General features: G+C 35.3%; 1 protein-coding gene across 2 annotated transcripts; it reads left to right on the top strand.

The window, feature by feature from the left end:
* Positions 1 to 691: 691 nt before the first annotated feature.
* LOC147760215 (uncharacterized) lies at positions 692 to 6186 on the top strand. Of its 2 annotated transcripts, XM_086994661.1 has the most exons (7): positions 692 to 776; positions 1424 to 1508; positions 2060 to 2407; positions 2632 to 2961; positions 3202 to 3253; positions 5157 to 5267; positions 5471 to 6183. In XM_086994661.1, exons 2-7 carry the CDS (start codon positions 1454 to 1456, stop codon positions 5574 to 5576), a joined length of 1002 nt encoding a protein of 333 aa, XP_086850787.1. In that variant the 5' UTR covers positions 692 to 776; positions 1424 to 1453; the 3' UTR covers positions 5577 to 6183. The 2 variants fall into 2 exon arrangements, with proteins under 2 accessions (XP_086850787.1, XP_086850788.1); XM_086994662.1 differs by lacking the exon at positions 5157 to 5267 and having other exon boundaries at positions 5471 to 6186.
* Positions 6187 to 18093: the final 11907 nt, after the last annotated feature.

Raw genomic sequence — 18093 nt, 5'->3', positions numbered from 1 at the left:
TGTGCAGACACAAGAACCAAACTAAGATTATTTCATATAAACAAAGCGTTTATGTATTATTATCAAAGGTATTACCACAACTAAAAACAAACCATTTCCTACATAAACACAATTAATTATACTAAATGTAGTTTTACGTAACCAAGGTCCATCAGGTACTGGATCGAATCATCATCATGCAGATTGATATCATTTAAGTGAAAAAAAATTATATTTTATTATCTTATCCAGAGACCATGCAAAACCTCTTTCATGGAGTCCATACATCCTCAAATTTAATTTTAAAAAATGAGTAAAATGTATTACGTATAGAATAAACTATAAATTAAAATGATGTCAAAACCGCGACACTAAATGTGGTGGGATTTTATACACATTTATTTGCGCTACGTGGGATAAGCCACAAACACTGTCGCTTTAAATTTAACTTTTGTAAACAAATCAAAGTTAGACTAATAAAAAAAACTGACATTCGAATAATTGTTCTAGGTTAGGTAGCGTGTAAGCTTAAATCTCCCCTGCCAAGCTTTTAAATGAACTTTCTAAAATATTACTGTTGAATTGACACGTGTAAGAAGACTATCAAAATGTCAAATGGCAAAACCAGACGATAAACGTACATATCTTATCGCTTTGGATATTAATTGACTATAAAACACCTGACAGCTTTATATAACGATAAAGAAGGCAGTTCGTTTGTCTGTGGGGTGTTATGTTAACAGACCAGGGAAATAATCTGCATCGTAAAGGGACTCGTAGGTGAAGGTGGATATTTGGTAAGTATAGGGTTTTAAAACCTTTGTAAAGCTGAACTAGATGTAGTGCTTTTCCATTTTTTTTCTGCTTATCTTAATACAGCTGTGACATAACTTTAACGCAAATTCCAGATAACTTTCAACACGAAATAAAAATCTTATATCAAATTTGCAAAAATTCGCTGCCAGTGCGCAAGAGCACTTGACATTTGCAGCAAGACTGCGGGGAGCGTTCAAACCCTTTCAAATTTAAACCAGTAACTCACTTGCATGGTGAATTTCTTCTTACACATTTGCAGCGCATTTTTGACAACTGTGTGCAAGAACTCTAAAATGTCGCTAAGGGATATTTTTTTGTGCTTTATATAAGATCACTCTGGGAAAAAAAACATGGAAGCCTATAGAACGAGTCTAATCGAGCAACAGCAAATATATATACTTAACTTGACAACTCGACGTCTTTACTTATATAGCGTACGCACACGGTAATGAAAACACCAAATAGGTTGCAAGTATGTAGCCTGCTGGCTACTCTGCTTGTTGAATAATCAAACTCGCCATCCACAACTTTGCTCATCATTTTTTTTAATTGTTGTTGTTGTTGTTAGGGATCTGTATGCTAGTAATGTATTTTGTAATGGTTAGCTATCTGTATGATTCTATTGCAGTTACTGCTTTCGTTTCACTTGCACCAAAACATGGGAGGTGTTGGTTGGAACGTACTGTTATTATCAGCCTGGCTTATTGTAGCAGGTAAAATGCATTTAATTCCAAACATAAATATTCGAAATGTACGTAGTAGATCCTTGTGCAATACTTTCATGCAATTCAGATTTTCTCTAATATTCTTGTATTAGTGCAATTACTATGTTTATGAATAGATTTTAAAAATAAGATTTAACATGACTGTTCTACCTTTCGTACATGTTTAATAATAATAATAATAATAATAATAATAATAATAATAATAATAATAATGTATAAATATATCATTTAGTAGCAGCATGACTGAAAAAATGTTGATATATTAGTCCATGCATTCGTACAATAGTAGTTTATGAACATATTAGTTAATTCCATTTTACAATTATTTTAAAAATATAAACATTGCATTCCTTCATGGCAATCCGTGTGGCCAAAACCTGTGGTTGGTTTTGGCTTCTTCCCTTTTGTAAGCGTTCAAAAAGTACCCCTTCTATAAATGATTTTTCTTTTAGCATTACAAAAGTTCCCAGTCCAGATATGATGCCTGATGTTATGATTATATATGAAATTGAATGCTAACATTTTTTCTTAATTTGCAGATGTTAAGGGACGTATTACAATAGAAGATGCCGGACAAACATTTGACGTAGATCCAGGAACAGATGTTTTACTACCATGCCAGTTCCAGACGAATATCAGTGGACTCACAACAATAGAATGGAATAAAAAACTATGTGATGGATCTTATATTAGGGTCAATACCATAACTATCATACCTCCGTCAATAGTTATTGCAAACCCCAATATAACTTATGGGAACCGTGTTTCTAATCTGGGAAGTAACTTGGTTTTGAATTCCACAGAAGAGTCAGATAGTGCTGAGTACACTTGTGTTGTAACCATTGGTTTTGTATCCAACTCCAGCAAGCGTTATCTTCGAATCAAAAGTAAGTGGTGACATATTATTTTTAATCCGGTGCACTTATAATTATGACTACTCCATCTTTATGTCTTCAAACATACGGCATTATTTGACTTTCGATCCATTAACCTATATGGGCATCTGTAAGTGTTTCATCCACTGGGTAGTGCAGTGTTTACATAAAAAAGTATGATTTTCTTTGATATACTCACTGAAATAGCACACTTTTTCACTTCTGTGATTTTTCAGAGACCCCTGCACCTCCCGTCATTACTAGTGACGTGTATGAAGCAGAAGTGGGGGAAACCGTTTTTCTGAAGTGTACTTCTAAAGGGGCTAGACCATTTGTTGACATTGCATGGCAGTACCCCACCAGTGGATCAAATGTCCCGGGCATATCGATCGAAAATTTCAGTGCCTATAATGCAGATTGTGATCCAGACTATGGAGATACTGTCTCGATATTTGCTTGGACAGTCTCAAGTGGCATGTTGGGCAGGAGGTGTGTGACTTGTACCGCAACTGGCATCGCGGTCCAAGGCACTGTACCATCAGATCAATTCTGTTTTGAAGTCAAAGGTATGTTAAAAATACAAATGGAACAATAAACAGACTTTCTGTGCATTGGCTTGCTTTTCTTGGCATTAACTTTCTCTTGAATGTTTTCGTATTGAGAAATATTTAAATAATGTTTTATAGGTATGTTTTATTAATATGATATGACATGTTTATTACATGGTGTGTTCAACTTATGATGCACGCGCGCGCGTGTGTGTTACGATTTCATCTACATCACGAGTTTTCATATATGTAATGTAGGTCAGAGGAGGCGTAACTCTTTAACACCCGAAGAGATGCAACTTTCTCTAAGGTAAGATTCTGGATTGAGTTTGAAATAATTTGAACTTATGTTACGCTTATCGTTAATTATTGTATCAAAATGCACAGTTTTAACTTGTTTATGTAATTATAGTTTTATCATGCATTGCAAACCCAATAATAATAATAATAATAATAATAATAATAATAATAATAATAATAATAATAAATTTAATTATAATTTCTTTTACAATTAACGCATTCCATGTCCATACATTCCAATGCAATTTACGATTAAAATATTCAATTCATAAGAATGTCAGTACTTAAATAAGAATTACTATTGAAGTCTTTAAACATTAATCATATAAAAATCATAAGAAGTTGAATTTTAAAAAGACTAAAAACAGTTGCAGTTACTTTCAAATCTTATAAAAAAGCGGTTTGTTTCAATGGGGTATGCCACCCTACTTAACCCAGATGGGGATGTTGGACTTTCAGCCCTACTACAGCCATTTTGTTAAAAAATGCATTTAACACTGTTGGAAATATATGTACATCATAAACATCGAATATCGGTGCGAACGGAAAGTCAAATTCGACAAGGTTGGCCTTGGGGGTTGGTCTGAAATGCGGGGTTGCCACCGATTGCCTCTGCATAAGACAAAATGCCTTTTCAATCCCGCTGTAACGTGACAGAGAGTTCCCCATGACCGAGATTATGATTTCCATTCATTTGTTCAGGTAAGCCTTGCCCTAGACTTTCACCCACCTAGGTCAGGCTAACCCTAACCATTATAACTAAATGGAAGGTGGACTTTCTGTGGACAGGGGCCCTAAAATCCGTTACACCGGCCTAATGATACCGCCCCAGAGAAGATGCCAAGCATCCCCATATTTTCTTTACTGCAGTTAAGATAATATCTCGACCAAGCTTGTGATACGCGTTCTTTTGCTTTCTTGGAATTCAAGGAATGCCCGAAAGAACCTTTGAACGTTGTTTTATACATTTTTTATTGTTGCAAAAACACTGCAACGCATGGTTTATGTTATGTGAAAGAAAGAATTGCTGACACACTGTGTTTTCCATATCAGCCCCAATTCAGAACATTTCAGAGCAGAAACAAGAACTGCCATTAAGATAATCTAAAAACATTTTATAGTACTTCAGATGATTTATATTCTATTTGCATCAAAAATTCTGTTCTCAGTCTTTTGCCTGTCAATTAAATGGGTATTATTTATTTTTAGTCTTTTTTTTTCTCCAGTCTTATATAGAAAAATGTATACAGCGTGTTTCAAATAGATAAATGAATAAATAAATTAGTAAATAATGTTAACAAGTATAATCATTGTTATTAAAAGTAGTAGTAGTAGTAGCAGCAGCAGCAGCAGCAGTAGTAGTAGAAACAGTAGTAAATTGTTGAACTAATATTTGAAAAGAAGAAGAAGACATTGATCAAGGTCTAGACATAATTTAGGGAGAATATCGCAATATCAGAGTTACTTGTAGAAATTGGGGTTATACTCCATAAGTAGGTAAATCAATGTGCAAGTAAAGCAACAAATACATTGTAAAATGCCATTAGGCTGGTAGCACATTTCATGTTTCTAGCGGATTGCCTTCGGTGTTGGTTTACCCCACTAACCTTTTTAGCATGCAGATATTTGTATGCTAAATATTCAGATTATTCCACAGTAGTTGTATATTCACCATGCAAAAATCGAATAAAGTATATTTTCTTCAATCAACACATAATATCGACAGCTAAATATCACCATCAATATTTCGATGTCTCTCAGAGAATATTCATCGGGGATTGAATGCCTACCAAGAAAATATTGGAGGTAAATTAGCTGTCAATACTAGCTGTTTATTGAATAAAAAAATACTTCATTTCTATAACATCACACAGCTGATGAATTTTTTCTCTGGCAAAATATTCGGTTTACAGGAGACAGACTTCGGCCAATTCTAAAGATAGTGTAGGAAGTCAAAGTAAAGTACCCCTTTACGAAGCTATAACTAGCTGGCATACCGCAAAGGAAGATATTGACAGAATGCAGTAAGTTTGTATGTCCCAAATTAAATAGGTAAATGTTTCAATCCTAGAATTTGGAGCCAATGCAAATTATTCCCGGATTAACATTTCATCAATTCTGTCTTCCAGAAACATGCGTGTACTATATTTCAAATAATTTTGATATAAGTATTTTAATAATATGATTCGATAATTAATAAATTCGTGAATAATTAAATTCCCTACAGGAAACCAAAGAAGAAGAAGAAAAAGAAGAAATCCGACATCGGGTATAAGGAACCTAGTATACAAAAGGTTGCAGTTCCTAGGAAGTTACCGCCACTGAAAACGTGAATAAAGGAAGGAATTGAGCTTTTGATTCAAAATCGGCACTGTACACCATGTATAATTTACCTGGATAATGGGCATTAATTTGAAAAAGGATCATAATAGGATCTGACGTGTCCACATAGAAATACTGAAATTGTACATTTATCGCTGTACCCAGAAACAACTTTCTGTGAACTTTGAAACAATATGCAAGGCCAGAACTCAAGATTCATTTTCAGTAGAAATATTCACAGATGTGCATCTTGGTAATTTTGCAGCGAGAATTCATTCATGGAACTGCCTCAAAAGCTTGCCTCAAGTAAAGAGCCGTATGCATGTAGCTTCTTTTGCTATGGCATCTGTGCTACGCGGATGAAACTATTTTAAATGCAAATTTTACATGTTTTAGCTTCATTGTTGCATGGCATGCTTCTCATACATACCTAGGGAAGTTATATGACCGTGGCGATTTGATGATCATTGAAGCCTGTCCATTTAGCCAAGCTTCAGTGAAGATCTTGGCATCAAGAGAATAACTAAGAAATTAATCTTCAGTGTTCAGTGACTAAAGTAATTAACATTTACACATACAGTAGTTCATCTTATACGGGTGACGTCATACTCGTCATTTTGGGGTAAAAACTAAAAAATCGTTTTTTTTTTTCTCAGATTCCTCCTTTACTGTTTCAACGGCGATATAATGACATCATTTAGTACTCCAAAACCCTGCCAGCGATTTTTCTTAAAAATCTTAGTTGAGATTTTATTGTTGATAAAGCAAAAGTATGCCTTTGCCTTATGGAAATCTTTAATTAGGGGCTTTTAACTCCATAGCAAAAATATTTAAACCAAAACGACGACACGGCATTGTAGCCCATAGACTCGATGTCAAATCTCATATTTTGCGATAAAACCGAGCACCTCAAAATAGAAAGAAGGAAAATAGTCGATTAAACCTTGAGTTACCTATGCTTATACATTACAACGAGTAATATAAACACAGACATTTTATATTTTCGAAGGTTTTTTATTGTTTCCAAACAGCACAAAGATACATGCATTATTGACTTAATCGATACAAGAAAAACCTCCTTTTTTGGTATCTAGATAAATAAAGGGTCACAATGCCAATAAGGCAATTTTAAATTATTTCCATCTAAGCATTATTTAATATGCATTAAATCAAGAGCCAGGAGATATGGAACTCCCTTACTTATGGCTGCGTCGCGGGAAAAGTCAACACATTGCGAACAGAGTGTTTATTGCAGGCTTCTACAAACAACACCCCTCGTCCCACGCCAATCCCCCACGACGTTTCCTTGAGGACACAGTTAATAACGCCGACACTTGGAAAGAATGTATTACTTTCGTAGTGGATCTTCAGTGTTGACTGGTTTAAGATGTTGCGACATGAAGGATTGCCGTAGGAGAAGTTGTTCTTACTCATTCTGTTCTTGTTCTTCTTCCCCATGTTATCACAAAGGGGAATGACGTAATCACCGTAGATGATAATGCTTCCCTTTGGTAAAGTCATGTTGAAGGTACCGCCAGCTTGATAGTCGTCGTTCACCATGACCACCCAGCCTGAAAGTTTGATACACATGTTATCGCAGGAGTTTGAGATCAGAGGTATACGATCGTGGTGCGTGTACAATGATAAAATTGTATCACTGGGTAAACAGACATTTTATTATTATTATTATTTTAATATGACATTTATAGGCCCTCTCCAATGGAATAAGCCCCCAAAATAAAGTTTCCTCTTAACTATATCCACAATGCTAAATCTAGATATGTGTGTGGACTTAACAGCTTTGCGACTGTCTGTCTGTCTGTCTGTCTGTCTATCTGCCTGTCCGCGCGTATGTTTGTACTATATGTGTGGTTTACAAAAAGTACAAACAAAAGTTTAATCATCTGATACATGTACATGGTCATAACTGGTTCCACTGTGTTCACTTACCCGCAGCAGAAATCGGGGCGTTAAAGAATTCCACCTCATGTTGTTTGCTGGCCGACACCAGCCTGTATCTGACAGCGGGGTCCAGTATGAACGTTTTGAATGTTAAGGAGCCGTCAGGGCTTGTTACTGCCTTGGTGCCATCTAAGTACACGTCGTCCTCCACATCGGTGAAGTCAATACCGTATTTCGTCTGAAAGTAATAAAATGATGTTGAGACAAAATAGGCGCAGATATCTAAGCAGGTTAAATAACTATGAAGATGACGTTGACAATGACCCTGATAAAATAACGATGTTAGCTTTATAAGGTTCTATACCCTGAAATGTATCGTTTAGAGACCTAGTTTTATTTTATTTATTATTAATCTTATTATCAGGGTATTCCATCTGAAATATCCTAAGTGACAATATATTTGCTGATCAACATATTGATAAGAGATAGGACAATTGTAGTACGATACCATTTAAAACTCTTGAAATATCTATAAACGTTTTGAAACATTGGCCAGAGTTGCTGATATTGATGTCGTTATTAACAAAGGTTTATTTTTTAAACTATGATGCAAGAGATTTTGATAACATGAAACCCTAGTATGTAGTCTGTGTAGTCTGCAACAGTCTATTGAAAAATTGAAGTAATTTCAGTTTATTAAGTTGTGATAAAATATAAACGGACTGCTTTTAAGAAAATCTGTCGGAACAAAAACAAAAAACACTCCATACTTTCAGCCAGGCGGTCGCCATTTTCCCCTCCTGAATGGCGTCAGATTCAGTTCTCCCTGCCAATTGGTGATGAGCCAGAATCTCGCTGCGGTTTTGGCGAAAAAAATTGTCTGTTCTTCCGTCCATAATAAAGGTGAGGACATAATCATAGCAGGGGGTGGCACTGCTGGAGCAGGTGTCACGGCGGTCGTTAAGCATTGGTTCACGACCAGCATTTGCCACTGCCACGATGCCGAGGATGGCTGCCACAATGAACACTTTGGTGCTGCAAGGAGTGACAAGATGATACTATCGTAATGAAAATGATTAAAAGTACAGATACAAAGTTGTGATTGTAATGAATACATTGTACCTTTCATAACTAATACAATATACATTTGTTAAGAGGTTAAATAGAGTAAGTAAGAAAGTTAAAGAGTGCATGTGTTGTTCAATAATAAAAAAAGAATAAGGGAGTATAGTTATCATTCCTTCAGGATGATACAATGAAAAATCTGTATTAATAGAAATGGCGACCTAAGGTCAAGTAACATACCATTGCCTAATAAGAGAACGATTATATTTTGGTAATGACGTAATGATGGAAAGTTATGGAAAAAGGGATAACCATAGACATTGTGTAAGAGCTGAGGAATTATTACATTACCAAATAAGGTAATGTAGGAGAAAGACTTTGTGATACATCATGACATTGGAATGATGATCTATAGGATAAAAGAGAATGCATTGTAACTGGAAAATAAGAATATACGAATAAATCTTTTAGGCCCCCAAAAGATGTATGTTCTTCATTTATAGTACTGGCGAAATATCGGTACTATAACTGGTGGAAGAAATCGATCCAGCTACCTACACGCTCTAGATGCAAGGAGAAAATCCAGCAGATTGGAGTCCACCAGCAGCTAACACTAGGCAAGCAGTAGAAAAGAAGAAAATCGAGGGTCTGGAAGGTAAGACATCAGAGAGACTTCCAAAACAAACAATCAAATTTTATACAAGGACACCAAACTTTTCACCTGCTCCATCTATAACCAAAGAAAAGTGTGTGAGAAGCAAACTTTCACGTCGCAACTTACTTTCATCAAGCGACTCGTCTGACGACGAAGAAATACGGACTACTCATCAAATTAACGTAAATACACAATCAGAAACAGTAGGAAACAGCGCATTTTCAATTGTTGATCAATGTGTTCCAACGAATCTCGAACTATACGAATCAAAAATAGAGACAGGCGAAAAGTATTCATTATCATTGACCTCAGTAGTGAATCCGACAGCAATAGCGATACCTAAACGGACGACAATAACGACACAAATTTCAGCGTTACCTGGTCAAACCGACCCATCTCCAATCGCCCCGAGTCACCTATCGTCATCAGTGACGAAGAAACAGACGACGACGACCTCAAAAATTCAACTCCCAGAGACAATTTGCCTACCACAAAAGACCCACCAACAATCAATAGCAGTACCATTAAACAGTTCACCAACCGCCCCGAGTCCCCAATTTACATCAGCAGCGACGACGAAAAAGAACAACAATAGCCAATTGCCCGGCGATCCCATCTCAACATATCTTAAAAGCCCAGAAATATTTAAAAAAACTTTGGGAAGGAAAATAAAAACACTCGAAAACATGAGTTCAGATTGGAGCCTAGCACCTGAAAAATTTAAAGGAAACGGTCAAGAGGATGCCGATAGATGGTTAGATCATTTCAAGAACTATATTAACTTTAAAGCTCTTGATCACGATCAAATTATTTCAATTTTTCCTCTATTACTCACTGATGCTGCATTAGACTGGTATGAAACTTTGGCCGAGGAAGTGAAACAGGAATGGAGAAACCTCAAAGAAGAATTCCTTAACAGATATAGGCCAAGAAACACGGAAACTTGGTCTATAACATCAAAACTGTTTAAGAGGCAGCAACTGCCGGGGGAACCCGTCCAAAATTACATCGCATCCATGAGACATGACGCCAAACTGGCACAACTCGATGAAAAAATCACGTTAACGGCAATTGTGAACGGTCTATTGCCACAGATCCGTCCCTTTGTTGTACAACAGGAGCCACGTGACCTAGACCAACTGATGTCACAGGCAAGGCTAGCTGAGAATGCGGTACAGCCCTCCAGCATAAAGCAGAACGTGGACCTCATGGAGGTGACAGCCAAAATAGATGCTCTCGGCGCACAGATGAGTCAGATAATCAACACCACTCGCCCTGCAGAGGTGCACATCATGGGGACGTCCCAAAGAGAGACGCAGACTCCTATGCAACCGAGAAGACAGCAGACGGGTGCATTTTATCGTGCGCGCAACCGCTACATCGGAAATCGGAGGAGAGGCGATTTTCAAGACAGCATGCACCGTGAAAACAAACAATCTGGTCCACGATCAGGTCAACGTTCAGAAGAGCAGGGATTCCCAATGTGCTTGAGTTGCGGTAAGTACACGCATCTTCGAAGAAATTGCTATGCTAGAAATTTGAAATGCTTCGTGTGCAATCGTGTTGGGCATATTTCTAAAATTTGTTATTACGCACGTGCCAATAAATGACTAGATTATAAGAAGAACGAAAAAGAAAATGAATGCGTCAAATTTTCAAATGTTGAAAATCATCAAATGCACAATCTATTATCAATCAAAATTTCGAAAATGCACGTTGATGCATTGGTAGACACTGGCGCTGTGATTTCATGTGTGTCAGAACAATTTTTGAGTTCAATTAACAAGGATTCAAAATTTTACAAATCATCAAAGATAAAAGAAGTTTCAGGAATAAACGGTTCTGTTCAAAAGGTTCTTGGTTTGATAGAATTACCCCTTTGTTTCGGCGATGTAGTCATCAATCACGAATTTTGTATTTTACGTATATTACCTCGAAAATTGATCATAGGCATGGATTTTCTAAAAAAACACAATGTCAAAATAGATGTCGGTTTTGACGGTTTTACTGTACCTGAGTACAACTTAGAATTACCTTTGTACAATCCTCCAAATATTGGATTTGTTAGATCCATTAGAAAAGAGACCATTCCAGCAAAATCAGAATGTTTAATTCCAGTGAAAATCTCGCATGCTTCGTGTGTACATACAGCATTGTTAGAGCCAGTCAATCAGTTAGCATGTAAAAGAAACATCTTAGGATCTAAATGTTTGGTAACAGTGGATAAAAATCGATCATGTTATCAAATCTTGAACCCAACAGATGAAAATATAATATTACCAAGCAAAACAGTCCTAGCTAAAGCGTGCTCTGTAGAGGCACATAGTGTAAGTGTGTTGGAAGAAATTGGGACACAAAATGAAAACAAAGATCAGAATATATCTAAAGAGATAGCACTTAAAAATACAGAAGAACTGAGAATAGATATCATAAATTCTAATTTGAATGAAAATCAAAAAGAACAACTCAGAATATTGATTGGTCGAAATCGTGACGTTTTTGCTAAAGACATGTCAGAGTTAGGCACGGCCAGCAGATATGAACATTATATCCAGACAGAAAATGATATTCCCATTAAACAAACGTTTTACCGAACATCTCCAAAATTAAAAGAAGAGATTGTAAGACAAGTTGACGAAATGTTGAAACATGGGATTATAGAAGAAAGTATGAGTGCATATAGTTCTCCTGTAGTTTTAGTGAAAAAGAAAACGAACGAATACAGATTTGCAATCGATTATAGAAAGCTGAACAAAGTTACAGTGCCTATGCATTGGCCATTACCTCGTTTAGAGGACGTTTTTGATGCAATTGGAAGTGCAAAACCTGAATATTTCAGTTCGTTAGATATGGCAGGAGCATATTGGCAATTAAAATTAGATCCCAAAACAAAACACAAAACTGCATTTATTACACACCATGGACATTTTCAATTTCTTAAATTACCATTTGGACTCAGGAATGCAGGTGTTAGTCTACAAGCTCTTATGAATGACCTGTTCAAAGATATGAATTGGAAAAATGTTCTGATATATATCGATGATATATTGGTAATGAGCAAAACGTTTGAAGATCATTTGAATCATTTGGATTTAGTGTTCAAAAAGTTACGTGAGGCCAACCTAAAACTGAAACCAAGTAAATGTAAATTTGCAACGCAAGAAGTTGAATACTTAGGGCATGTGATTAGAAAAGATGGTATCAAACCAGACGATAAAAAGTTAGAGGCAGTGAAATCTTTTCCTGTTCCAAAAAGTACAAAAGATGTGAGAAGTTATCTAGGATTGTGCAATTTTTATAGGAGATTTATTAAAGACTTCAGTAAAATAACTGAACCTTTGAACAAATTATTGAGAACAAATGTTCAATTTGAATGGAATCAAGAATGTCAGTCAGCATTTCAACAATTGAAAGACTTACTTGTGTCACCACCCATCTTAGTATATCCGGATATGACAAAAGAATTCATATTAACCACAGATGCATCTATTAAAGCAATAGGTTTTATTTTAGGTCAAAAGGATGAAAATAACCGAGAAAGAGTTATTGCCTACGGTGGAAGATCTTTAAACAATGCAGAAAAGAATTACTCAATATATGAATTAGAATGTTTAGCAGTAGTAGAAGGAATAAAGCAGTTTGAATCGTATTTGGCTAATAATCATTTCAAAGTTTTCACAGATAACAAAGCCATTACGTGGTTACAAACGTTGAAACATTCCACAGGTAGATTGATAAGATGGGCATTGAAATTACAGGGCCTCGATTTTGAAATTGAACACAGAGCTGGAAAAACAAACCCAGCTGATGCTCTTTCAAGACGCGAATATGATGAAGACAATTGTTTACCAAACAAAGATTGTGTACATGTCGTGGATGATATAAGCAGACAGAAGTGTCAAAACAGTGGTTTGGTGCAAGCTAGGTTATATGTAGCAACAGAAACAGAAAATGTAAATAGACAAAATGAGAATGGAAATAGTCAGATATTTGCTATTGACGTAAAAATTGAAAATGAAAAAGATAGATTGAAACAACAACAGCAAGAATGATACATCAATTACAAAATTACACCCTGTTAATCTTGGTTTACTGCAATATTTTTATTCCAACAAAGAAATATCACAAATAGGAAGTAATGATTTCTTTTCTCAACCCCTTGATACTAATTCTTCCAGATTACACATGTACCAACAAGATTTTTCGAAATTTTTAGCGCAGGATATGAAAGATCATTTGAATTTAAGAAAACTAGCTCAAGCAGCAAAACACAATAAAAGAATGTATTCTTCAATGGCAGATGCTATTGCAGCAAATGAGATTTTGCTTCCATCAAATTCAAAACAATCTTTAGTTTGGATTTCCTTAGCAGTTTCGAGTGCGATTATGCTCGTTGTGATCTACTTATGTATCAAGATTCGCATTTTAACGCTAACAGTGATGACCCTTAAAAATGTTAATACAGGTGAAGCGATGCCAACTGTACCAACATGGATATGGGGTACAACTACAAAAATTAATTATGAAGTACAAACAACTTGTGATGATCCATATTCCTTCATAACATTTCTAACTGCATGTGTTTGTGTAATTTTGGCTATAGTTTGGATACGAGATAAAATTATTAAGAAATTATGCATCTTCCACAAGGCACTTCTTATTTTAGAAATTGCCAATGACCAACGATGCATTACTATTCCTATTATTCAACTAAATGGAAGTCCTCATTCCTGGCATTTTCATATGACGCAGATCTCTGATATTTTACAAATTGAAGGTAAAATTAGATCAAATTTATTGATTGATTGGCATGATTTGGTGATAACAAACTACGTAACTGGTCAGACAATACAACTACCAGCACGTGTTCCGATTTCGTTTATAAAAGCAATACAATTACACAAAATTATTGATCGCGAATTTTACAAGTTTTTAGCCATTAAACATGCTGGAATGTTATCCTACATTCGATATTGTCAACCAACGTGCACCGGATCAAACTTAGAATCTTAAATATAACTTGATATTTTCAAACCATCAAATTTTAAAAGAACGGCATAGTAAAATTACGGAGCATAGCAATTGCATTCATGATGTGTGTACGACAGTTTGTATTTAGAAATATTTTTTATGTTAAATGTGTTTATGTGTATGGAATGTACCAATAATTAATAAATTCAGACGGACATATGACATTGAAATGAGATGAACTGATTTTACATGAAATGTAATGAACTCAGTTCCAGAGACAAAATGTTGGAACAAATGAACATTAACTTTTAATGTACATACATATACGTATACTATATTATTAATATTGTCACAATGAATTATTCAGTGAATGAATATGACATAATTTCATATTTGATTAACATTTATGAATGATTTATAATGGAAATATTAGTGGAGATTTCCAATTGAATATTATTGAATATACAGGAAACTGTGGACATTTATTCACAAGAATAGTCACAAACACGGACTATACGTTTATTTTGTTGTAAATGATGCAGAATAAACATCATTTTCATTGAATGAACTTTAATTTAATTATTAAAATTATAAAACATTATATCCTTGACAAATGGTTAATGATTTAAATGTCATTGACATATTGCGTAATATGTTAAGAATTACTATTAAATAATATACATGTAAGTATATTGTTGTTATCTTAGACTTTATACACTTTATAACGATATATTATTAGCAGTAGACTAAATTGCATGCAAATTAATGTATTGGAACTAATTTCTATTTTAGAAAGCAAGATGACATGGAACAACAAATATAAATTTTTAAAGGAATTATTGTTTTTGAATATCAACAAATTGTGGATGTACGTAAATGTATTATAAATAGTGGTTATTCACAACCATAAAGGAAAACACTACAGTATGGATGATAATAACAAACGAAATGCAGATTTTCACCACGGACAATGTGCTGGTCACAATGTTGGTGATGATGGCTGTATATTCGAAAAGGAGTCATGACCCTATAATCCAACGTAGTGTATTTAAGAAGATATGATAAAATGTGTCAGAGCCATAATAAGAGAATTACATGTTAAAATTACACAAAATTATTAATAAAGTTCAGCATGTGTATTCTTGGGCCGCACATTAAAGACAATAAAGGAAAACACATTACGCATCCACGCGTATCGCAAAATTTGATTAGTATTATTTATCCTTTCTAATATATTCATTGTTTCATGTCAACTATATAACTATATATATATATATCTATATTATACCATATTATTAAGTCTAATGACAGTATTTTAAACTTTTTAAATAGATTTTTTTTTAATTATGCAATGCTTGTGCTTCTACATTCAATAAAATAGAAAGAATGTATATCGTAATAAAAAAAGGGAATTCGAGGACGAATTTATTTGAAGAGAGGGTGTATATCGTAATGAAAATGATTAAAAGTACAGATACAAAGTTGTGATTGTAATGAATATATTGTACCTTTCATAACTAATACAATATACATTTGTTAAGAGGTTAAATAGTGTAAGTAAGAAAGTTAAAGAGTGCATGTGTTGTTCAATAATAAAAAAAGAATAATGGAGTATAGTTATCATTCCTTCAGGATGATACAATGAAAAATCTGTATTAATAGAAATGGCGACCTAAGGTCAAGTAACATACCATTGCCTAATAAGAGAATGATTATATTTTGGTAATGACGTAATGATGGAAAGTTATGGAAAAAGGGATAACCATAGACATTGTGTAAGAGCTGAGGAATTATTACATTACCAAATAAGGTAATGTAGGAGAAAGACTTTGTGATACATCATGACATTGGAATGATGATCTATAGGATAAAAGAGAATGCATTGTAACTGGAAAATAAGAATATACGAATAAATCTTTTAGGCCCCCAAAAGATGTATGTTCTTCATTTATAGTACTGGCGAAATATCGGTACTATAATACTAAGAAATGACAGTGCCTTGTTTGTATCGTATCAGTAAGATGGTTTCTTCAGTACCTTGAATAGGTATCAGGACAATCCCCCTCCCCGGACAATTCCCCCCGGACAATTCCCCCCCGGACGAATGAAATATTTTCATCCATTTCATCCATTTTCTGAATATTTCTTATTGATCGGGTTGGGGGGGGGGGGGCTAGAATTCTTGAATATGACCGCATTCACAACAGCGGAGTAACAAACCCGCGGATTAAATGTTGCGACCCATTTAAAAACTTGTCGTTGAAAGCAAGTTTGTGAGAAACCCCTCGGAGATGGATCGATCTTGTTAGATCGATGAAGGTATGGGAACCCAGTCTTCTCGTTGTCAATGGCAGATGCGTCGCTTAACGGAATAATTTATCAAAAAAGGGAGGCATATTCGCATAATTCTTCCATATTCATGTCTGAAGAAAACAGGTATATATACTCCCACGCAAAGAAAACGCACCAGCCATAAAAAGTAAGCTAATGTATTTATCTGAAAGGGAGTTTGAAATCTCATATATCTTATAATAGGACAATGATTAGGCATTATAGCACACATGGCACAGCAGTAATAACAGTTTTTATCGTAAGCTCTGCAAGGTAACGCCTTAAACAAGGCTGGTAGAAATCCAAAAATCACAAACCTCAGTATCCGGTATGCTCACCTATTGCATCGATCACAGCCTGACAACGGCGGCGCATACTGCGGATCAATCACTGTATTCGATATTGTGGAATAGCATTCGCAAGTGCGTCAATCAGGGCTCCGTATCTCGAAAGGTTCGCTATGTTGCGCACGTACGCAAGTGTCTCGATTCCATGGCCCCGTATCTCGCAATAGAATCGGTTATGGAATCGAGACACTAACGCTCGTGCGCAACATAGCGAACCTTTCGAGATTCCGAGCCCTGATCCTGGCGGCTGTGGATTTGCCGAGCGCCGCTGTACACACAGCGTCCAAGCTGGTGCCAAAGGTCCTCAGTTGGGTTATTTTTCTTTATGGGTGGTGCGTTTTCATTGCGTGCGACTATAGTTTACAATAGTAGTCTACTCCATATACGAACGGCTTTCTGACCTCATCGAGGTCATTTCTCGAATTCACCTATTTTGGCGACTAAGATCGCTTTAAAATGATTTTTTCCTTCTCCACATTGCATCGCATTTCTCTAAACATGATTTAGTTGTAAGTCATCCATTACATATAAACCAAGTATATTATTTTAAGAATATACTTATGCATAGCTTTATGAAACATCACACGGCGAAGAAATCGCACCTGCATTCTAGTATTACCTGTATCTAGCTGCTCTGTAGCGGTGCTTACCTTACAACGCTGTCCATGACGTGCGTCGATTACATAGACAATATTGCGCAAGACGAGACATTTATATAGACCAAGCAGGCGTAACATATGATCATTACAAGGGCGATGACTGCTTCGAAGGACCTGCCCAGAACCAGATTGTCGATGTCTGTGTTATGTAAAATGTTACCCAGCCAGATGGGAGATGTCGTCATTTAAATTGTTACTAAAATCTTAACAGTGTAGATGAGTGCAGATCAATGGCCATAGTTATTCGGTGTTTCAAAATTCCATTCTTCATTTAGATAAATATGGTTGAAGATAACTGGTCAATTCATTAATTTAATATTTTTCTTCATTTGACATGTATGCACAGGATGGTCCATAAAAAACAACCTATTTTACTTTCAATCGCAACTTTGATATAATTTAGGAATTTCTTTTACCACATTGTTTAAAAGGCTAACCATTTTATCCTTGCAAATTCTGTAGAAATTGGAAACATTTAAAGGGATAATAACTCTTTGTATGAGATCTATACTTCACAATAAAAACATTGTGAATAACTCATAGAAATATAATATATTCTGTTTTACCACAAAAATGACAGTTATAGCTATTATTCTGA

The sequence above is a fragment of the Lingula anatina genome, chromosome 8 (assembly GCF_051362555.1).
Source record: "Lingula anatina isolate TDL-2025a chromosome 8, LinAna3.0, whole genome shotgun sequence".
NCBI classification, from domain to species: Eukaryota; Metazoa; Brachiopoda; class Lingulata; order Lingulida; family Lingulidae; genus Lingula; species Lingula anatina.
The sequence above is the reverse complement of the archived record's forward strand: the minus strand, read 5'-3'. Positions and strand labels throughout refer to the sequence as shown.

Bases quoted from the DNA above. Each gene is read 5' to 3' on its own strand.
- LOC147760215 (XM_086994661.1), top strand. From the start codon at position 1,454: ATGGGAGGTGTTGGTTGGAACGTACTGTTATTATCAGCCTGGCTTATT. The intron at 1,509-2,059 runs GTAAAATGCATT...CTTAATTTGCAG, and splicing joins AGCCTGGCTTATTGTAGCAG to ATGTTAAGGGACGTATTACA. The intron at 2,962-3,201 runs GTATGTTAAAAA...TATGTAATGTAG, and splicing joins ATTCTGTTTTGAAGTCAAAG to GTCAGAGGAGGCGTAACTCT.